At 32.2% G+C, this 24,962-nt stretch overlaps 2 protein-coding genes across 2 annotated transcripts in view; both read left to right on the top strand.

Annotated features, from left to right (window-relative positions):
* The window catches only part of LOC118180051 (uncharacterized), a 209,377-nt gene that overhangs the window by 95,814 nt on the left and 88,601 nt on the right, over positions 1–24,962 (top strand). The window lies entirely within an intron of this gene.
* Positions 1,230–2,240, top strand: LOC118184868 (heat shock protein 23-like). Its single transcript, XM_035354593.2, has one exon. It carries the CDS (start codon positions 1,434–1,436, stop codon positions 1,983–1,985), a length of 552 nt encoding a protein of 183 aa, XP_035210484.2. The 5' UTR covers positions 1,230–1,433; the 3' UTR covers positions 1,986–2,240.

Here is a 24,962-nt window from a genome sequence, read left to right as displayed (position 1 = left end):
GCTGCTCAGTTTGTTAAGTAGTATAGTCATAATTTTAAAAATGAATTAAAATGTCGAATGGCAACATCTTTTAAATCCTTAATCGGCGACGTTTATGAAAAATAAAGTTCATATGTCGTTCGATAGCATCACTTGCCAAATTCTATGGATGATAAAGGCAGTTTAAAGTAATGGGTAAATTGAATTAAATTAAAATCGGATTAAAAATTTGGATAAACTTCCCAAAGGCGCTTGTAATATCAAAACGAGAATAAGAAAAGGAAAGGGTAGAAAGAAAAGATGTGGTGTTGGTGTGGTGTATTTAATTATGGCAAAGCACACTAGGGCTATCTGCCTAAGGGGAGGGATGCCTTTCGTGGAGGACTTTCTAAGGGAAACTGGCTCGTATACACGTTACACATGGGGAAAACCACGAAAACGCCCATGCAGCCAGCCCGTTCGCGGGATTCGAACCTCGGACCGAACTACCAGTGTTCAGCGACTTTACCGCTCGGCCGCTGGTGGGCCGTAGAAAGAAAAGAAAACGAGATTAAAAAAAAAGTAAATAATTTTAATTCTAAGGCAAACTAAATGGAATAATTAAAATAATTCATAAATGCTTTAAAACAGTACTTGCAACGTAAGCAGAAGTTATATTTTAAAATTAATTATGAATGTAATAACGCATTGAAAGAAACGCTTCTAACAAATTTTCTTTACAAATTAAGCTTTAAATCATTCCGCAGTATTTTATAAGTAACTAATGTAACTCCTGTCCCTTAGTTACACAGCACATAAATCCATTAAGTGCAATAACTGAAAATTAATTAAAAAAAATTGTCTTTCTGTAGAACAATTAAAGCAATTCTCAAGAGAGAATTTTGTTTCATTTTACTTCAAAGTTTAGCATAAAACTTTAAACTTTGTAATAATGTGTCAATGATCGAGATATGGTTCCCTTTTATTAAAATTCATTTGAATTTTTCATTTGAACTGCCTTCATTTTTAAAACACTATCCACATTATGCTGATATCTATTTTATAACATACATAAATCATAAATCAGTTTATTTATCATTATGAACTTATATATTTGTTTCTAATAAACATTTCAATTAACATGTTATTTATGGTTCGTTTTACTTCTTTCACAATAACAAGGTTATTCAAATTAAGAATGCATCGACATCTCATTGGTTGCAAAATTTTCTTGGCGAATTTTTCTCATTTGCCGGTCTCCACAAGTCGTCACCAAAGCAGATTATACTGATTGCGCTTTTAAGACTCGTATGTTACGAAATTCAGTTCCATTGTCTATATAAGTAATACGAAGTAAAGTCGACTTGCTGTTGTCCTTCAAGTGCTAAAAAGTTACTTGCTGGAGCTATTACTAATCGAACTTCAACAAACTATTTGTCTGGGAATTCTGAGAAAATAATCTGCTTCGTTTCAAAATGGGAAGTCCTGACCAGAAAATGAAAAGCCTCAACTTGAAGACGATTGAACAACGTTCTGCAGATGAACAGAAAATGTCCATTGAAAAGGAGACGGGTGCTTTGAATTTGGAGAACGACAAACAAACTTTCGAAGTATTGCTACAAGTGAAACAGTTTAGGCCTTCTGAAATGAATGTGAAAATTGCTGGAAGGAAAGTTATTGTGAGTGCGAAACATGAAATTTATGCCGACGATCATGGTTTCGTCAGTCGAGAATTTACGCGGAAGTATAATTTGCCGAATGCTGTAGAACCCGAAGATTTGGTCACCTTTCTAAGTCAAGATGGCGTCCTCACCATTAAAACGTACGACGAAAGCGACCTACGCAAAAAAATCATATTTTTAGAAGACTTGGAAAAAGCTTTAAACCAAGAAGAATCGTTACCAGCTGAAGGCGTAAAGCAAAAGGAGCCTCTACTAGCTACAGATGAGAGCAAGAAAGAATCTCTACCAGCTGAAGGCGTAAAGCCAAAGGAACCTCTACAAGCTGCAGATGGAAGTAAAGTCTGAAGCAAAAATTTAGTGTTGAAAAATTTAGCAATTGAAGCATAAATGCACAACGGAAGGATAGTACTGTACAAGAGCTAACAGCTGTTAACTTTATCATTATTATAACAATAACTGGAGACAAAATTTGAAGTTGGATGAGAGAATGAGTGCTGAACTTTGTTGGTTAATTAAATTAATATCGTTCTTGGTTTATAGTTTTGAAAAATTTTCTCGTTCCTGTAAGCCATAGAAATAAATTTCCTTATAGTTATGAAACTGTCTGTTAAATCTGTGGAATATAAAGTTGTCTCTCTTTGTTGGAATGAAAGCAAAACCCTATAAAGACATCGGTTTAATGAAAGCTCTCACTTGAAAAGTGTACTGATCTTTAAGGAAGAATGCACAAGTAAGACAAATTTAATGCATTTAGAGGTTTTAATTCCTTTATTTTAAATGAATTCTTAAGTTCGGAAATTATTTCTTCATTCTTTTAGAATGACGGACAATAAATACGTAATTACAAAATAGTTCTCAAAGAATAAGTATATAGAACTTAAAAATTAGCAACACTCCTTTATAAACTGTCATTTTTAAAATTGAAATGCGTAGAAGGGTAAATTGTTAATTTCTTTACATATAACAAATTTTGTTACCGTAATATTTTGCATTTCCCTCGCCCTTCGAGAAAAATTGGACTCCGGACAGTCCATTACTGAAGTTTGCGGTTACTGTATAGTAAGTTCTAAAATCAAAAAGTAGCTATCCCAGCTCCTGAGCATAAAATCAGTTTACATTCATGTATTATTTTAATTACGGTTTTAATCACTAAGAATTTATTTCATTAAATGCACAAATATTTTAGTGGTGTACTCCTTAATAAATAGCTTTAAATTCTTTGTTTGAAATAATTTTATACAAATATAAAATAGTTTTGCTTCTTTTTATTATCAGCTCCTCTTATTAAAAACGTAAATTACTTTCTTGCTTGTGCAACATTTTCACTAGCTTTATATGAGCTTATATCTAGAGGAAATAAGTCATTTGCTGGGAAATTTATTTCCTTTATGCTATGAAATAAAGGATACTAGGTGTTTACAGCATCAGCTTAATATCTTAACGAAAAATAAATTGCAGTAACTGTTAATTCGCTGAAATTTTCATTACAAAACAGTTATTGTAAATTTCAAAAATCGTAGAAATTGGATGTTTCGATAGTTCTCTCATGATTAACAGTTGGCAGCAAAATTAATATTCTGTTCTTTATTCCTCTGAAGTTTACTTCTACATAAACAAATTAAAATATATATTTATTGAACAAAATTTAGCTCTCTTGTCTTATGAGCAGCTTTCTTCCTTTCAACTAGGGCTTAACTTTCTCTGATCTTTAATTGTATTCGCGCATATTAAGTTATTATTTTCAAAAGACCAAAATTTAACATCCGCCCAACCTGGACCAAAACATTTATTTCGGGCAAAATTGAGCAGATACTTGGCGCAATATTCTTTAACAGAACTAGCATATTATTCTGTTGCCACTTTAGACTGAATAGTAAAATTATCAATTAGGTGTTACAGACTCTACAAGGATTTGGATACTTTCATGTATATTTTATGCCAGTTGCGATTCCATCCCAATTGTAAGGTTTCTTTTAAGCTTTCTTTGCAAATAGAAAATGTTTGGAATAATCCGTTTCTTGGCAAAACTCTTTCCAGCATTTACCACCTATTTTCAGTTGCAGTAATGCCTGGAAAATGAGGTCTGAATTTATTTTTTAACGATACAGCTATCATGACTTCATTATGCCTGCTGTCCTTTAGAAACTAAAGGAAAAATACAACCATCAGGTTGAGAATATCTCGTAAGAAATTATTTTCCAAAAGACTAAAGTTTTTAATGAATTTAAAGCTTTTAAGTCCATAAATTTCGTTTTAAATGTAATCTAAACTCTGAAAAATCCTTTTGAATAGATCTTTTTATTAGTTGTACCTACAATAATTATTTTAGCAGTGTTCTATGCTAAATTCTTTTGGATTTCGATAGTTATTTCAATATCCGTATTTTGCACAAAAAGTGTTCACTGAAATTTTCAGCCATCATGTACATTAACTAAATTTTATCTCTTAATGGAAAAGATATCTTTCGAGGTTATCTTGCTTATTTCATTGTCATCGCTTGCCCTGCCTGTTTGCTTTGCCGTAAAAATACAATTAAAAGAATATTGCTTGTCGTAAAACGTATTTTAGCTTTAAAAATAAAAATTAATATGGAACTCGCTTATGTGTTATACTATAACACCATTTTACAGAACAGTAAATGTATTTTAGATAAGCAAAATACTAAATCTGACCCTACAGTAACGAACTAAAATATTAAGTAAATATATGGACGCTGCAGCCAACGCTTAATTTTGCTAAAATTGGGATAATCTGTTTTAGATAATTTGTACTTGGTTTTTACGTAAATGAGTTTTAATTTCCGTTTTAAATAAAGCTTCGTGATTTAATGAACGGTAAATGCTTTCCGGAGTATAATTATGTGTATTAAACTTGCATATGTACTACTAGAACAAGGTGCCTTTTGAAGAGAATAAAATTATGGTCAAATGTCATGATGTAAGTAGATATTGGTGAATATATGTTATTAATCTCTTTAATGAAAAAGATGTACTTTTGCATCTAAAGCGAGTTTGGTTTTGAAACTACCCGAGTTTCATTTACTGAGGAGCTAAGTATTTTATTATTTAATAAATTTCTTGATTAGTAGTCGTAAAAAGTACAGGTAAGGCTGTAATTAAGGGAAAACATATTTAGTTAAGCTTTGCAAATTAATTTTGCTATTGAAATAGCAAGCGTGTTTAAAAAATACTTAATTTCGATTATTTTCCTTGAAGTAATTGTGAAAAAGGTACAGAAGCCTTTAAGTTAATATATAGCTAAGGCCACACCAAAATACGAAATTGCAATATGCGCTCTTTTGAGAAGAATGGGGCTGGCTGCATAGCTAGTTTTTTGCGATTTTTCCCATTTATAACACCCAGTTTTCCCTTAAAGTCCTCCACGGAGGCAGCCCTCTTATGCTTTGCCATATTCCAATGACCTTGCAACCTTTTTGAGTATAGGCTGAAAGTATTAACCTGCGTTTCTTTTGAAATAAGTAGTAAATACTGTGTATAAAGCTTAATTTACGAGATGTAAATGAAACTATGTTTATTTTTCAATGTTTAAATCAAGTTAATCTTGAAAATAAAATCTGCTAGCTATGTACCATAATTTGTGGTCTTGGTTCTTAAATGACTCAAAATACTTGACGTTAGATTATTCAGTAGAGATGAGCTTTATAACAAATAAAATTAGCCATTCGAAAGAAGTAGAGGAGTTGAGAATATATTTTTAGCTTGTATGACCTTTAAAAGTATGTTTTTACTATAATCTGAACTTGTAGGGGTAAAAGGAAATTAAACTCGGATGTATGCTGTACAAATAAACGTTAGCTGTACATAAAACATCTTGAAACAATAAAAACGTGAATGACTTAACATTTCTTTAAAGGTGACTTCTGAATCACTAATGTGATTCATTATCGTTAAATAATTAATCCAGATTTATCATTCAGCTAATGCGTTAGCTAGAAATTCTCAGATTTGGGAAATTATTGTATTCGTGCGGGTTTCACAAAAGTTCTAAACACGAAGGTTTTATAATAATAGGAAACTTGTACAGCATTAAATGTTCGCTAAGTAACATAAAACAAGGATTCCCTAAGTATTTTAGAAATTTTTCTAAACTGTTTACGGAAAAATTGTAGTTAAAAATATTCCAGTTCTGCGAGTGATCAAATTTAATCACAGGAAATAAATAATTCAGAATAAAGTACAGTTGTTAAATTTTGTGCTTGCTTTCTTGTTACTAAGATGAACCACGATCATCCGTTCGGTAATTACGTAACCCCTGATAAGTTTACGTAATTGGTATGGCCAGGTCCTACAGGTAAACAAAATCACTTTCACGAGCAAGCTTAAGTATGCAATAAGTTATTCATAGAAGTAACAAGTTTTAAGGGAAAATGCACTTGCCGTTTTCACTCAAAATATAGAAACAAATATTCAATTTTGGGCTAGTTTGGCAAAACGCGCTGGGTTCTGCATTATAAAAGTTAAAATTTTAAAAGAAACAGTATAGCGTAGTTTATGTATGTTGTTTTTAAAAACTGCTTAAAATAAGTTTAAGAAATATTTTTGATTTAGTTTACTAGGATAACATCTGAATGAACGACCGTTGACACTGGTATTTCCTCGTGGATTCGATTATCTCGAAATGCTGGTTCTTACGAGTTTGCCTGACTTTACATCCCTTATGTGAAAAATTAAAATAAGAACTAGTTTCCCTCGTAAAAATGGATAACATTTCAGAATTTTTCCATAATAATCGGCTATAATAAATTCCTTATTCTGTCTTTGATCACGAACGAAATTTTTCGAAAAAAGTGGACAGACATGTTACTCGTGAAATTTCTGCCATTAAATCTTGAGTGCTTATAAAGAAATAAAATTCTGTTACAAAACTTCAGAGTCCTGTTAACTATTTTAGACTTCAGTTTTCCTGTATTCGGCTAAAGTTTGGCTACATAATTTATTGGGGAGTTTGAATGATTTTCTCTGGAAACTAACTAACTAGCTCACTTATTTTTTAAATGACTTTAGTATTATAAATCACCGTATTTGATTCTCTGCAGAAATATTCTGCAGAGTTGGTAATAATTAAATTTGTAATAAAGTGAACAGTTTAAAATTGATTTCAGTTCAAGAAATAGGCAAGTAAGTCATCTCGCCAATCGGATTTCAAGCAAAATGGGGCCCACTGGAATGGAAGCGAATGTATAAGGCCACAGCAATTCCAACGATTACCAGCTCTGAAAAACTTGACGTAAGTTTGTACTCAACTTCGAATGCTGCTCTATAGTATTTATCACCGATTTCAAAACCCTTAACAAATTTGCTTATCAGGCAAGATTTTGAATAAGACGGTAAAAAAAGGCGGTATTTTACACTTGCAAGCCGTTTCAATTAGTAATAATTTATCTTAAGATTGGACTTGATATCAAATTTCATCGCCATCGGTTCATTCTTTTTTAATGTCGGGCAGTAATATTTTGGAATTGCATAATGCATTTCAGTGTTCATCTATCCTGATGAAAATGTTTTGGATCTCTAATCAAGTATTAAGTTGTCGCATACAATGTTTTCTGGAAGCTAGTTAATTCTCCAATTTTGTGACTGTTACCAAACGTTTAGATTGGTTTAATTCATTATGGCAAAGCACACAAGGGATATGTCTAACGTAGGGATGCCTTCGTGGAGGTCTTTCTAAAGGAAACTCGTTCTTTATACATGTGAAAAACCACAAAAATGCCAATGCAACCAGCCCGTTCGCCTGAAATCGAACCCAGGTCAGAACTACCAGTGTTCAGCTATTTTACCGCTCAACCGGAAGAATTTGCTACTTTTTCGAAATTTTCTGCGCGTCGAATTCCGCCTTATTTAGCACACCTTCAGATGCAGGTTTCCTCTTTATTACCTTGTTTAGATACAAAAACGCCTTTTTTAATTTTGGCTAGATTATTTTTCGGAATTTCATCTTTAAAAGAGCAAGCTTTTACTCGTAATCATTATTTTCTGAAAGCTTTCCATTAAACTTTATATGTAAAGACTTTTTTCTATGCATTTTGTTTTAAAACCAACAGATTCAACGCGCTCTGATATCATTCTAAATCGCTATAACTTAACTATGCAACATCTTTATAAAAGATAAATGTTCAAACTCTTTGGCGAAAATTATCATTTTTCGCCTAAGTTTTCACCGATTTAATATATCAGTATTTCACCTTGACATTTCAAGAGAAATCGCATTGCATGTTACAATACGTAAGGGTTGAGAAAATAATCAGACTGACTTTTGACATGGAACAATAACGTCAATGGAAAATTATCTTGCAAAATTGGAAAGCCCTGTGGTTTAAGTTCTGATATACGTACGAAATATGAAATTTTACTGCAACGAAACTGTTTTGAATTAAAGCAACTATTTCTCAACTACATAAATATAAAGTTTTGTGTAAAATAAATGGCTTATTCTATATTCTCAAAAGCCAAAGATGAAGCTTGGGAGAGTAGAGGGAAGTTAGGATCTTTAAAGTTAGATTAGTCTGAAAGGCACAGTGAAATGTGAATTTCGCTGAAAATATATGTAATGAGAAAAATTTACTTCTTTATCAGATGCATAACTTATGAAGATTTGGAATTAGTTGAACTGGATTTTTCTGAAATAAACAAGATTTTGTTTAGTTAATGCCAGCAGAGCTCACGAAGGCTGTGTGCTGGAAAGGGGGCGAACTTTGTGGTGGAGTTTCTAAAGTTTTGTTTAAATTAAGGCAAAGTAACTCGAAGTCTATCTGCCAATGAGGAGGGATGCCTTCGTAGAGCTCTTTTATGGGAAACGGCTCGTATTTGCGTTACACATGGGGAAAACCTCAAAATTCCTATCCATCCAGCCCGCTCGCCAGGATCTGAACTGTGTCGAACTAGCGGGTTTAGTGACCTTAAGGTTCGGCCACTGATGGGTTGATCTTCTTGGCTCATACTCACGTTACACAAGCAGAAATTCGCGAAAGCCTACCATATACAATGTAAATATGAGCTATTTCCTCTTAACAAGTCTTCCTGGAAGGCATCTGTTTGTTCCCTTAAGCAGAAAACCCTTGGTTGCTTGGTGCTTTATAATCTTCGCCGCTCTCTCCGGAAGCGGCCGTGCAACTAGCTCCTTTTTGGAGAATTTTAAAAGAGCGACTACTAGTATCAATGATCATTCAGCCATGGCTGAACTTTAAACCATCGGGAAATCTTACAAATATTTAGATTCGTTTGTTAGAATTTCATATTCAAAAATAATTTCTCAACGCCCGTTTTTATGTTATCCACATTTTGCAACATGGGCCAAAGTCCTGACTCATCAAGCTGACAATTTAATAAAAAAATTCAGTTTGCATGCACATAGTCGGCGATTTTCGAGATCATATTGCGTTCAAAGTTCAGCATTATTTTAACTACAAAAGTAAGCTGTTTCATAAAACTAATGCACTAATGCACTATTGCTTTCTATCAAAGCGTAATCTTTATCGCTTTGGCAAAATTTAAAGTATTATTAAGCAGTTAAATTTATGTTGCTTAGAATTTCATTATTTGCTTTTGCATGTAATTTTAGCGTATAACTAAGAGAAAATAACTATGCAGTCTTGATGTGCAATACACAAGAGGCTAGGAATATTGATCTTTGATGGCCTACAATTGGAATAAATGAGTGGTGTAAATAAAACATTTAAAGAACTGGTTCGGTGGTTAAATTTATTAAATAGCAGTAAATTGCGGAAATAAGTATTACGATTCCGTTTTAATAGCAGATTTTACGAGTTAAAAATATTTTAGGGAAATTGTGTGGATTCACTAAACTCGCAACTAGAGCAAAGTACTCTATATCAATTTTATATTACATAGACACTGTAGATTAGAGCGAACTTCTGATTACCACTTGAGCAATGATGATCAAAGTGCCCAGTCGTATTTCATGCTGGTGTCCGGTGTGTGGAATGTTGTTACAAATTGTATGCTTTTACGTTGTACCGCGATAACATTCTCAAGCTTAGACCAGTATTTTAAAATTGCCTGTAATAACTTGGTTTACGATTATATCTTCCCCATTTTGTTTGACCGTTCTGATCACGGCTGGGTAATGTCATTAATCTTTGAATACTAACATTATTTTGAAAGAACATCATACTAAACTACTATCGTAAATTATTTCACCTTCCAGAAACATCCACAGATATCGTCTGTTAAAGAGTATAAACATTTGGGTCCGTCCACGGTGTAATTTCAAGTTCTCTAAAGTAAAAAGAAAGGGAGAAAAGAATGATATTGGTGGTTTTTCTAGGTATAAAATTATAAACCCGGAAAACTCTGAATTCGGTTTGGGGCTGTTTATGACACAAAAGGGAATCCTTTAACGCTTTGAAACTTTTAATGGGAGGTCTTATCTCCACTCTCGCGTGGCATGACTAAGAAAGTCGGGATTTTCTTAACCACTCCTTTCTTTCCGACATCATTAGTGAAGCTTTACTTTACTTTGAAGTCAAGGTTTTAAACTATTATGCAAAGATTAGCTTTTCCTGAAATCTTATTGCATGGCTGAGGGTCAGGCTGCGTATTATGGGAAGAGTTTTCTGCACTAAAAAAAGCAAAAAATTGCACTGGTAAATGAATCTAATGAGAGGTTTGTTACGGTACCGTGATATGAAATCTGCCTTCTAAATAAAATTTACACTAACAGGTAAATCTATTGTGAAAGCGAACTGGCATTTTGTGCGAAATAATGAACTTGTAATGTGTCAGCACTGAAAGTGTACATCCCGATTTAAATATCTCATTTAATTTCGTATTTATAATAATGAAAAAAATATTTTACTCATGTTTTGAAAGTTTAAGTAAAATACCAACCTGTTAGCCTGTTCAAGTAAAATACCAGCTAGTGTTCCCTGTCGATAACATGTCCCATCGTTAAAGCGTTCAGTGTAATCAAAGTCTAAAATGTCCAAAGAAACGCAGTTGTGTGTCAGAAAAGGCCTTGGCATTGCTACTTTCCTTATAAAAAAAATAACAGGGTCTTTGCAAATTATCAGTGCAGACTAGAAACCTCTTTTTTGTGCACCTTATCTTATTTTAAGTTTTAATATATGCAATAAAACTTTCATAACTGTAATATTCCTTATCATTGTTTATATCTGATGAATTAGGTACCCACCAGCGGCCGAGCGGTAAAGTCGCTGAACATTGATAGTTTGGTCCGAGGTTCGAATCCCGCTAATGGGCTGGCTGCTTGGGTTTTTTCGTGGTTTTCCCCATGTGTAACGTGTGTACGAGCCAGTTTCCCTTAGAAAGTTCTCCACGAAGGCATCCCTACCCTTAGGCAGATAGCACTCGAGGCTTTGCGTAATTAAATCTAATTTGCGTAATAATCTAATTTAACCTAATCTAATTTATCTGATGAATTAGTAGTCTTTTTATGAAGGATGCGGGTGCGAGAAGTTTCATTGTTTTCAGGTCCATCTTTTAAAAGCATGATTAGAGTCGCGTAAGACGTCAAGCCAATATTTAATTTCTTATCTTGTTTAAAATGTCTGCATTAATTGAAAAGAATTCTTTAGGTATTCGATGTCGTATGTTTAATTTGAATTGTGATATTGTTTTCATAACCCAATGAGGTCTAAAAGTATGAGTAATATCGGGAGAACGAGGTTTCCAAGAATTAGGACTATCTCGTATAATTAATTCAGACTCGAGACTATTCAAAGAACTACTAATTCATCTTCTTAGCATGATTATTTAAACTGATTGAGACGGTGCATTAATTTGCTGAAAAAAATAACGAATGGTCGATAATATTTTGGCTGCGGTATCGAAAATCTTTGCAATCCCTTAAATAGATATCAGTCGTGATATCTTGTCCTGAATGATCTGTCCTCCTGCATCAACTTATGCCCAGCTGCAATTTAATTTTGTACATACAACGCCGTTACAGTTTTGCCTCTTCCTGTTTGCTCAAAGTGACTCGTGTGTTCAAATAATAAAGTCTTCTACAGTCGTAACATCTTGTAATACATCTACGAACCTTTTTTAATATTGCTCCCAATTAGCATTTCGAAATCAGGCAAACGTTTGATTCATTATTTATATCAACGATTTTCAAAAATCCCGAATCTAAACTATCTGATATACCAACTGCAAATTCCTTTATTTGTATTTATCTTTTAGCCATTTCTATGTATTATTCCTCTAAAGAGGGAATGAACTCTAGAGATAGGCACTATGATAATTAGCTTTAAATATGAAAAGTGTTCCACTAATATCGCATAAACTATTTCATAATATCCCAAATGGATTTTGGGCGATTTTTTAAGGTGACAAATGTTATGTGGGATGCTCATAAATTAATACTTATCAAATAGTGGTTTATAGATACCATTATTTTTTAACGACAGCTGAATGCCCTATATCTTTTACAACGAAAGCTAAATTTTTATAAGATTCGTTCAAATGTATTTCTTTATAGTTTACTGTGAGAGATGCAAATTAGATAATTCGCAAAATTGAATTTGGATAAACCCGAAATGGATAATGGTATTAAGATACTCATTTCATGAAAATAATAAAGTTTTAAATTAGGTATCACATTTCTCTGGATAATTTTTAAATAAAAATTGATTAGGGAAAAAAGATGGGATGCTGGACTTCCAAGGATTTGTACATACGAAATGAAGAATAAGTAACACGCATGCAGTTAAATCTGCTTCATCTATTGCAATAATATATTTTTGTTGCAGCAACGACAGCTAAGTTACATAGAAATTTTCAGAATAAGGAGTTTTCTAGTTTTTATCAAATATTCCAAGTCTTAATTTCTCTGGTTTATATGCGTATAATAAACTGTATTCAATTTTCCTTTCATGAATACGAACTTAACAAAGCTTTCGTGACTGTCTATAAAATTCGCTGAATCAGCAGGTACTAATATAGCCTCAGAAATATGCAGTAAAATATGTTTGTGTAATTGATCTGAAGTTGTCGGTAAAACGAATAAATGAAAGGTCATGTGCAAAGTGCAGTGCTGGAATTTATAAAATTTCGTTTTGCATTATGATGTACTTCACAAATTACTTTAGTTTTTTCGAAAATATTAATTACACTTCATTTTCCTTTAGAAATTTTTCAGCAGTCTTTAAATCAAAAAAGCATCTGCAAACAGAACTTGTGAATTGCTTCTTCACTGTCTACACCTGACCTACCGTTCGCTTAAATATAAAAGCATTTTATCCTGAAAATCGTTAAATTAAAGCCAAGAGATATATATTCTGAAAATGGTCTTTAAAATTTTATTCTAATCTTTTTCGCAAGAATCTATGATCGTCCTCTGTTTGTAAATGGCAGTAAAGAGAAAGAATTTTGAATCCTAGAGGTTTGAAGAGATGAGCGTTTCGACTTGCAAGCTAGCAAGATTCAGTTGTAGTAAAAAGATGAAGACTAACTTGGCTCACTCTCAAATATTCTTTATAAATTCAAAAACTGTAAAATGGGGAATTTTTTTAAATTTGTTTAGTTAAGGATCAAATTATGATTAACTTCTCTTTAAAAAACAGAAAAATTTCAGTGAAGCCAAAAATCGAACTGGAACCCCACAATGTTTGACGGACAGATTTTCTCTATCCCCTTCCCGACATTTTGGAAAACCACCGTTGCAGATTCTTCCGAAATAAGAGTACAAATAGTGAAAGAATCTGATAGTCAACCAGTTTCTCTTTCTTCTTTTGGTCATAAGAAATTAGACTTGTGAGAGTAGCATCAACTTCTACCCCGGGGCGTTCCACATCCTTATATATTTAAAATTTGGGAAAAGAAAATTATTCTTTTATTTCATTCATTTAGTATAATCTATATTAACTGAAATTCAAAACGAAACGAACTGCACACTGCCACGTCGTTTTTCATTTTGCCAGTGCATGCTGTTACATTGCCAGTGCGAAACACGGGCAAACACCTCCTCTCCTTCCGTTTCACAATGCAACAACAGGATAGGCGAACTGCATGCTGTCGCGTTAGAGCTGCAAAGAGAGAATATTCATTATTTACCAATGAATTTTGTGCAATTTATTATTATTTCTTAGTAATGTTTTCTGTTTTCTTGTTTTACATTTTGTTCTATATTTAACGGTTGTGTGACCCTTACCCACAAGGCAGTTCTACACAAATGGCATTTGTATACATCCATCCCTGCGGGAACATAAAAATTTTTGACAAGTGTAACAAGTTATGGACAACAAGACCACACAGCCTGTCAAACAATCATCAGCCTTACGGTATAGTGACGTGGTTTAAGTATTGTCTATCCCTTTTCTCTCGGTTTTTCTGGTATATTATTAGTTTTTTGTTTCCTCTGAATTCTTTTTAGAACATTTATTAAAATGAATTTCACCCTTATTGAAATACCTGAACGTTATTCAAACCACCGTCGGTAACGGTAGTTTCGTGTTAATACAAATTCTAAAGCGATAACAGAGTTTTATTTAAAGCAAACTTGAAAGATGCAAAGGGTAATGACGATTCAAAATGAAGTAGTTTGAAAGTTAGAGAACATATCTATAAGTCTGACATAGTCTAAGCAGAAGTTAAAGCTCAGTTGCCGAGTGTATGTAACTCTCAGTAACTCCGAGTGTATGTATGCTCATGCTCAGTCTACCAGTCTGCTGTTACACTCCTACTAACCTTTGTTTTAAGGGGGGGGTGTCTTATTAGCTTTATTATTGCGCATCATTTTCTTCGCACCTACATCATATACAGTTTAACAGCAAAACAGAAAAAATTTTAAATCCAACATAGCGGTATACGTCTTCTTTATATATATGTAGATAGATTTTAATAATTTAGTTACACTCATTTCATAGGTCCAGCTCATAATTAATACTTGAAATGAATTTGCGTTTATTCCTTTTAAATTGCTGAGTTTGTTAATTGGTAACTGAATTAGTTTGAAAAAAATTAATATTTCACCCTTTGCTGAAACGACAAAACACTGCCTCATGGAAGATTTAAAAAAAAATTAATTCGAGCAGTGGTAGCATGATTTCCTTTTAAATCCCTGAGTTGGTTTATTAAATTTGAACGACAAACATATTGCGAGTGTCATCACACTTCCTTTATATGGCTGAGTTCTCTTGTTAAATTTGAAACATAAATATCGTACTCTTTGCAGGGTGGTAAGACAGAGCTTTATCGATGACTGATATGCACGTATTTATAGATTTAAGGGTAGTTAATTCTCATTTCTGTACATTTTTCAGTGTTCCATATCATAATGTATTCTATCTGTATGTCTAAATGTCTTTTCTAGAAATTTAAAATGCACCTGAAAATGAGATGGAGTGCTTTTACAGGACATCATTCAACAGAGATTTAACTTTTGAACTTTCTCTGAAAAAAAATGTTGAAAAATTACAGACCGTACTCTTCTTTAAAGGACGTTTGCAGTAAATTTAACAACAAGAACAGAGGACACTTTCAAATTACGTAATGGTGGGAGGGGAAGAGGAACCCCTTAAGTAATTTATTTGACGTTAAAGTAAGGCTTTGTTTTTCACATTCGCATTTGCTTGGAATGAATTTAATAACTTCGTTGTGATACTACTAATCTATTTTAAAAAGTGAAAAATATGGCTTTTATATTAATAGAACAAGTTTAGAGCTTTCCACACATGAGCTATCTAAAAAGGTCTTCATTTGAATCAACGAATGAAAATACCTGCAGAGCTTTATAAAAATGCAGTAAAAAAAAAAAGAAATGAAATTTAAAAGCTACTTGATAAATTATAAAACCTTATGGCAAAGAGAAAAAAATGCGTGTGGCGTGGATGCACTTAGCTTATCAATGTTTGTTTTTAGAGTGTTATGTGTTGCCATATTTTTTATATTAGCTATACTATTAATCTTTGGAATGTGAACTGATGAAGACATGCGAACTCTGTAGAAATTCTTACTACTTGGAGTTGCAGAAACAGCTCCAAATATTTGGGTTTTCTCTTTTGGCATGTTTATTCGCCAAGTTTATACGAACTGTTGGCACAGAAAAACTACTAACTCGGCATTAAAAAACACTGGAAAATATTAAAATGTTAAATTTAATTATTTCTTATCTTTAAGCTGTGAATGGCAACGATTCGCAAAGCAATTTAAAACGGAATTTTGAGTTTTTAAACTTTTATTTTGGAAAATGGGGAAGATGTTATTTTTATACATTTAAAATTTTAATCTTAGGATTCCAGTAATACAATCACTGGGATGTTATAATCCCTATTATCATGATTTAATTTTATTAATAGCATTTTACCAGCGGTTTCGATGTTAGTTTTAAGATATGAGACTGGATGAGTTTAAAGGCGTGAGTTGCCTACTTTAGTTACTGTTTACTTTAGTTATTTATTGTTACTTTAGTTATTATTTCCAACATTAGCAGTGACATCAACATCTTGATTAATACGACTCAGAAAGGCGAAGATAATAAAAATGGCAAAGAGGAAAATGTGTGCGCGGCGTGAACGCACTCAGTTGATCAATGTTTACGGTTACATCTATTGTTTTCAAAAATGAGTTATCAAAAAAAAAATCTGAGAGAGATCCTTAAGTAGTCAAAAATTTTATTGCTTTTAGTGGTCTCGACAAGTTAATATCAATATTAACACATCGAAAAAATTATTCCAAACAGATTTTTTAAGACTGAAAACAAGAGTTGAATGTTGAATAAAACACAGGTATGCTTGGTTGGTCAGTTTAATTTAAAGCATATCTGAACAAGCTCAGGATTATACTCTGGCTTTTACACATCTCAAAAGCATGGTTTAAGGATATGAAATTAAACTTCAGACAAAATCTTATATACCTTGATTTTACTTATCCCAAAGGTAAACTGGGTGTGGTAACTGGAGTATGCAAAGTGATTTGAGACAAAATTTTATTTTACTTATCCCAAAGGTTAGTAATTAGGATCGGTAAAATTCAAAATCTTACATTATTCTCAAAATGTATATATAATTTTAAGGTTGTATTTATTCTAAACTTTCTCCACTTTTTAATTCTCCAACCCTTATTCCCATGCAATTCATATCGTAGCGAGTGTCATGCATTCGCTTATTTGATTCATTAGAGAATCGGGGGGGGGCTTACTAATATTTTTGAATTCCCGATAAAGTGTTAAAAGTTGCCGTACATTTTTTTAATATTCGCTGTATTATTTCTTGGAAAAAAAACTTACGGTGATAACATTTTTATTTATGTTACATACATTTTTTATATTCGCTATATTATTTCTTTAAAAGTAATATATAAAGTAAACATTTGGTGGCGCCATCTTTTTTGTTTCCATGTATTTTTTATATTCGATGTATTATTTCTTTAAAAGTAACACATGGAGATTAAATTTTGTGGCAACGTTAGAAAAGTGATACTAACAAATAAGTGAGTTTAGGGTAAAATTACATAACATTCTAAATGTACATTAGAAGAAAAGGTAAGGAAGTTGTTCCTGCTGTTCAAAATTATATAATTTTTCAGTTCTAAAGTTTGCATGAATGCTAAACACCGATTTATAAGTTTATTTTGATCAAAAAGCATAGTCGTCAATAAATATACAAGAGTAAAAGTTCACTGTAATAAAAAAAAGTAGTCATGAATAGATACACTACAGTAAAAGGAGATAGTAAATTACACAACAAGTAAAAGGACTTTTCCTAAATGTGTATTGAAAATGTAAACTCGGTATAATGTGAAATCATAATATATCCAAGCAGAAATGAGAAAAGGCTGGTTCTTACAAGTTTGAATTCGTGAGCTTTCTGAATGAAGAAAGATTTTCTTCTTCTGGTCTGATTTTATGAAAACTTTATTTGATAAAATGGGGGGGGGGGAAACTGAACTGGATTCTAAATGCTGACAATTTTAACTAAACATTTATAAAGATTTTCACTCTAGTCTTCAAAATTGGTGAATTTTAAACTTTATGCTCATTTCGTTATTTTACATGCTGTATATATATATATATATATTTAATTTGTTTTAAGCAACATGTCCTTTGTGTAAATTCAGGACACTCCCTGCTTCTCTACGGTATTAACTGCTTCTTAATCTTCGATCTCTCACTTTTACAAGAGCGAGTAAATTCAAGCAATTCTTTTTTCAAAAACATAGAAATTTTGTAGAAGGCTGATCGAAATGAATTGTTTCTTCTTGCAAGAACTTCTTGCAAAAGCATTACTGAATAACATTTACGTAACAGCTTGATAGAAGAGTTAATGGCTTGCGACGATTTTGCATACGAATCAGTTTGGAACAGCCAACTTATTTGTTCCATATAGTGAATACTGTCGGGAGGGGAGGAAATAGATGCAGATGTTTTAAAATGGCGCGGTAAATGAAACAAAACAGAAATCCACGTAACCTAAATCATTCGTTTCTTGCCAGACAGAGGCCTATTCCAGATTCTGACAGCTTAGATAGATTTCGAAGCTTGGTAATCCGTTTTTTGTTATTTTTCTTTTCCTGATCGGTCAGTTCTTTTCAGTGACGGTAGGTTTTGTTTTGGAATTTTAAGCTGTTTTTAATCGAAGAGTGTTGAAATAGTTGATTGGACTTGGAATGTCAATAAGAAAAAGTAAAATCTTCAGTTACGCTCTTCATTAATCCTTTTCGCTTCAATGGTAGCATGAAACTGTCTCTTTTCATTGGTGATTGAATGTGATTGTTTAAAAAGACAAGGTGCATGTATTAAATAGTTTTTGAGCGATATGGAATAAAGATATATAAACTCATCAAACGTCTGCATCTGTGGTATCTGTATTACTTGTATTATTAGTAGAACGCATTTGCTCAGTATATTCATTTTTTCAATCATAAAACACGTAGACAACTAATATTAATAGAAAGAGAGCATCCCAGAAACAGTTACCACGTTTCGAAGTGCTGTTTCCTAAAAAAAAAAAAAAAATTAATGGTCTCGACCTATCCGGTCAAAAGCTCTAAATGAATTAGAAGTCAAAATAAGATAGCAGTTTTATTTGGCCGCAAAAAATGCTCAAAATGTACGGTGCATTTTACCATTGTTAAATAACTTTTAACATTTTTTTATTTCATTTCATTTACAGTATGCATTAATTTAATTTATTACTCATCTAATGATCCTTAATGCATTAATTTCTAAACATTTTATTAGCACAAAAAAGTTTTAGCCCAGAAGGGCTATTAATTTCGTTTTGGCATTTTGCGGCATTTCGCTATAAACTGCTTTTCACTTTTCAAATTGTTGCCACCAAATATTATCGCCCTGTATTATATTTAAAGAAATTAAAATAAGGAAGAATCTTCATATATGTAGGTATGTTTTCGCATTGTGACAATGGTACCTAGAGCCATCAAATTTTGAATAACTTATGTCTCCACCGAATATGGGCATCTGGAAGCCCAAATTAGGAATTAGGAATTTGGAATTTGTTTTATTATCTGTCTCATATTTTGTAAAGCATTTATGAGCTTTTCATTAAGAAACTCTACGATTTCAAAACGAGCATACTATACGGAGGGGGGGGGATTTTATCTTCAACGCACCGAACTGTGTATCGGAAATTCTAAAGATATGCTCTTTTAAATATTTTGTGATATTGCTGTTGAATTTAATTTTTTGGTTTAAGTGCGAAGAACATGATATTTAATAAATAAATCTAACACACAAAAAGTAAAAAAAAAGGGGGGGGCTAAAATCTGAAAGCTTCCACATTTTTTTATTTACTTTTTACATTTAAGTTTTAATTATTGTTTTATCTTAATAGGAATAAGACCCCTCTTAACGTAAAAGTCTTCCAACACTTCCAATTTTAAAAAAGTAATCTAACAACGAATGCTCTCTGTCGCCAGTACTGGCCATTATCGCTAAAATGAGAAACTTCTCTCTGAATACCAGCAAAAGTTATTCAGATTTGGCAACGGTATGATTTAAAGCATAGTATAAATCAGTACATTTGTTTGCTTTATTTCCTACAAATGTTTAAAAAAAATCTCGATGATGAAAACCTGATATTTGTGTATTAGTTATTCATTTTTGTGGAACACATTTCTCCTGCTATGGAATACAGCAGAAGAAATGGGAAACAACAATCTAAGAAATACGTTGCAATAAATTTAAAAATGGAAAAAAAAAAAAAAAAAGTCGAGTGCTTAGATATATGTTTGGCAGTTTTCTTGAAGGAAGGGTGTTGAAGCTGCGGGGGGCAAAATCAGGGGTTCTGTCAGCTGGAGATTCGTACGCAGCTTTTGTGCTAAAAATGGGAAGATTACTCTGAATGGATGGTATTCTATTTCTGGACTATTTTATTCTTGAACGGGCGTTACGCTCACTATCTGACTAGAAGGCATGGAGATATCTCTTGAACTCGAAAAAGATAAACCTCGTGTGTTTTGCCATATAAGTAAAAAGGGGAAAAAAACTCAGATAGGATCGCCCCCCTATTGAGTTTTGATGTTGCATTAACTAACTGCCTTCTCGGGTACTCTTGATTATTGACTAGCTATGATTTTTAAAAGTAATTTTTTTCTTCACCACTTTTAACAAATTTTTACAAAGAACACGTGATCTGCATGCTAGCTCTTGCATGTGTTGAATATAGTTAAAATAAATAATTTTTTTTTTTTAAATCTGAAAACTCTCAGATTTTGCATTACGTCCAAGGGGGCTTTTTTTAACGTTTTGTGTGTTGACCTTATTTATTAAATATCATGTTCTTCGCACTTAAAACATAAAATTCAATTCAACACCAATATCGCAAAATAATTTTAAAATGAGCAAGCATATCTTTAGAATTTCCGATACGTAGTCTCGTGCGCTAGAGTTAATTTGTTTCCCCCCATACAGTGTTGCCATTACTCGCTTTGAAATCGTTGATTTTGTTAATCAAAAATTCGTATAAGTTTTACAAAATATGAAATAGGAAATAAAACAAATTCCAAATTTGGGCTTCCAGATGCTCATATTCGGTTAAGAAACATACGTTATTCAAAATTTGATTTTTTTTTTTTTTTTTTTTCTGAAAAAGTCCGATTTTGTGGCAAAATACCTATGTTAGAATTATGCTATATATAAATCTAATATATATTCTAAGTCTCACTTTTGAGACATGGAAAACGCAATTTGAATTTCGTCAATTGGTCCAGTGGAACGGGAGATACAGAACTGCCCCCCCCCTTTCTTTTTTGCGAAGTGTATATAAGCAACTAATAAGTAATCACTATTCTAACTGATGCGTAAACAGTTTGATGATTTTGCTGCAAAGTGTAGATTACAAATTTAAACCAGCGAAATCATTTTTGTCAACCTGAATATTATAACCTGATCAATACATAGGCAATAGATAGAAAATTGCTAACGATTCTTTTGATTTAGAAACGTATAGGGCTTGAAAAAAATTTAGCTGCGAAATGAGTACAAATTGACGGCTGAAACCATAAATTTGTAATAACATTTTAGGAAAATAATGATATTTTAGCGACTTCCGAAGTTTCATAATGCTGCCAAATGTTGTCAGAATGCAGACCGAAAACTTAAGGTTTAATAATTTTTCTACTTTTAGTATAAGTATTTAGCGCTAATTTTAACTGATATCTTTCTTTTTAAGTGTACATTTCAGCTGCACCGCCTATATCTAATTGGAAAGGCTAGAAGGTCTTCCATGTCTGTCACATACCCTTGTTTTGCCTTGATCAAATAACGTAGTGTAATGTTTTTTATTTAACACCTATATATTTTAGTAAGGAATCATATGCTGCTCACTTTGTTACTTGAAGAATTAGATTATAAATTAACGCTTCCTGAAAATTTAACCCTTTGAGAGGTATCATATTAAATTTTCGAAATAATTTTAAGGTAAATTGATTATATAAGCTCTGGGAGTTCATTTTGGCTTTAATATTTAAAACTTCAGTATTCAAAAATTAACTAAATCTAATCATTCTCTAATGACTCATTGTCAAATGAAAGCTCTTTCAGATTTTGAAACAATTTTTAAAAAAAAGTTTTTATTAAACTTAAACTACTAAATCCAGAGACGAAAGTTTGTGCAAAAGAGTTTTAAGCGTGGTTTCAAATTAAACAAATTTAAATTTCATGTTAATAACAAACACTGATGCGAATAACAGCTGTATACTATTTGTGTATATAACTGTATAGACAAATAGTATATAATTATATATAGATAGATAGATATCTTATGTAAATAACACTGTATACTATTTATGTATATTATTTGGAAATACGCAAATATGATGCATCTAAACGGAAATAATATGATGCATCTAAGCAGCAATTTAGAAATGCACACAAAATGAATACCACGAACAGAAGGTAAAAAACGAAATCAACGAAATATCAGCAATCACACATATCCCATATTGTTATGACAAAGTATATCATATTTTGCACTTCAGTGTATATTGCTACTGCTCATTGTGTTGGCGCCAAACTTGGCGACCTTGTTATTTTGAAAAACGACGCTGTCGACTTAACAGAAGACTCACTGGTGGGTTCGAGATTAGGCGTAAACTTAAACCAAGTCGAATTGGTATTAAAAATAATTATGAAGAACATCGATTCTAATAATGTATTACTTAGCTTTTATTATAGTGTTTTAATGAACACCATTATCACTTCTGTCGTTAATATAGTCCAATGAAAAGAAAATTGATTCTTTTGGTCTATCGAACCAGAGGCGTAATGTAAGATCGCCAAGTTTGGCGTAAACACAGTTAAAGGCAACAACGCAATTAAAAAAAGTGATGATGTTTAGGTTCAGATGAAATCCTCAATCCGTCGAATTTGTTCTCTTTTATATCTTTTATGCATAACTTCATAGCCAGATACTCTCGTGACAATGCTTTTTTCAACCATTTTACATGTAATCTGCTGCTGACACCGATTTTATAAAATCAAAAGATTAAATTAGAGGTCTGTCAAAATCGATTGTGTTCCAGTTTTATCTGCTTGGCTGTCAAACCTGAAACAGAAAACTGCTCGTCACTGTATATATATATATGTGTATATATATATATATATATATATATATTTTTTTTTTTTTTTTTTTTTTTTTACGTTTTGCGTGTAAGTTTAATTTATTAAATATCATGTTCTTCGCATTTAAACCATAAAATTCAGTTCAAGAGCAATAGCACTAAATAATTTTAAAAAAGTATATCTTTAGAATTTCCCATACATTCTCGGGCTGGAGATATTTTTCCCCCCATACAGTGTTGCTCGCTAAATTCCCATATTTGGGTGGAGACGTACGTTATTCAAAATTTGATGGCTCTAGGTACCGTTGTTTTATTACAGTTCGAGAAACATATATACATTTATGCAGATTCTTCATTATTTAATTTCTTTAGCCACAAAGGCCAAACATCACAAAGTGCCAAAACGAAATTCTGGGCTAACGCCCTTTCGGCTAAAAAAAAATCTTAAAGTTTTCAGATTTTATATTACGCTCAAAGGGGCATTTTTTTAACGTTTTGTGTGTTACCTTTATTTATTAAATATCATGTTCTTCGAGCTTAAACCACATAAAATTAAATTCAACAGCAATATCACAAATTATTTAAAAACAGCATATCTTTAGAATTTCCGATAGACAGTTTCGCGCTGGAGATAAAAATGTATTTTTCCGCGTTATGTTGCATGTTGTGCTATTTGAAATCGCTGACTTTGTTAAACGAAAATTCGCTAAGGTTTCACAAAATATGAAAGAGGTAATAAAAAAAAATTCGCAATTCAAAAATCGGGCTTCCAGGTGCCCATGTTTCGGTGGAGGATTACGTTATACAAAATTTGATGGCTCTGGGAACCGTGGTTTTTTGGCAAAATGAGAAACATACATATATTCATGTACATATTTCTTCATTATTTAATTTTTTATAAAATACAAGGCGAAAATATTTGGTGGCAACAATCTGAAAAATGATTCAGACTTTTATAGTGATTTAACGCAAAATGCCGTAATAGCTCTAATTTACTAACGCCCATTTGGAGTAAAAAAAAATGTTTAATACATTTGGTTTAATGACTTAATAGCCATTCCATGAAATAACTGAATTCTTCACTCTTTATGGTAAAACATTTATTTTCAAACGATGTGATACACTTGTCTATTGCTCGTTTAATAAGAAATCTCAAAGGAGTTGACAAAAATTTGTTTAATCAGTAAATTTGTTGCTAAAATTATACCTCAAAAAGGCAATATGTATGCATGTATAAGTGGGCATCAGAACTGCAGGGAGTTTGGTTAGAAACATTATTGCTCTCTTATTTTTAGAATGAAGATGGAAGTTAAAGGGCTGTTATTAGTTTATTATTTGAAAGCTAAATATGTTATATTTTACATGATGCGCCCTTATCGATGAAATCTGAAACCAACATCTGGAAATTAATCTGTCATGTGATCTGAAATATAGTTCAGTATAAAAGGTAATTGTATCGCAACTCCTCCTCTCTTCTCTTCTGCTTCATTTCGCTGCATCGCTTTGCCGCTATCCACGCAGAGTTTACTTTTCCAATTTTCGTCTATTATTTAAGGAGATGTAATCTGTATAAAATCCTCCTTCTGAATGACGTTATACCGGAGTTAATTGGATTGCTCTTTTTTCATGAGTCCACCAGCGGCCGAGCGGTAAAGTCGCTGAACACTGGTAGTTCGGTCCGAGGTTCGAATCCCGCGAACGGGCTGGTTGCATGGGTGTTTTCGTGGTTTTTCCCATGTGTAACGTGTATACGAGCCAGTTTCCCTTAGAACGTCCTCCACGAAGGCATCCCTCCCTTTAGGCAGATGGCCCTCGTGTGCTTTGCCATAATTGAATAATCCAATCCAATCCAATCCTCTTCTTTCATGTTCTGTTTTGTTTTTTACCTTATTTATTTTTGGTTTTTCTTATGATGGTTTATTTTAGTTTTTCTTTTAACATTCATAGAATTCTTATTCTACATTTAAAATATTTATTGAAATTCATTCACTATGAATTTCAATTTTTGGTCTTTGTAAAAAATTGGCTCTAAAATTCTTTATATTTATATGCGTTTAGAAATGTAAAATAAATTGTAGCACTTCCCAATTGGAAACGAACATAAAATAGGAATATAAAAACATCAAGGCATGGAATAAGTAATAATTATTTCAAACTGTATGAATAATGACAAAACATTTTTGATAAATACAAAAATAAGTAATTAAAAATTAATTAATTGGTTAATTAAAAACAAAAGATACGAATAAATAAATAAAGATTGATTCAGTCTAGTTCTTTGTCAAAGGAATATAGATCG

This window comes from Stegodyphus dumicola, chromosome 7 (assembly GCF_044657685.1).
Source record: "Stegodyphus dumicola isolate Sdum_Otavi_A_Nest chromosome 7, ASM4465768v1".
NCBI lineage: Eukaryota > Metazoa > Arthropoda > Arachnida > Araneae > Eresidae > Stegodyphus > Stegodyphus dumicola.
This window is presented reverse-complemented; position numbering and strand designations above follow the sequence as displayed.

Excerpts from the sequence above, each read along its gene's own strand:
- LOC118184868 (XM_035354593.2), top strand. The coding sequence starts at position 1,434 with ATGGGAAGTCCTGACCAGAAAATGAAAAGCCTCAACTTGAAGACGATT.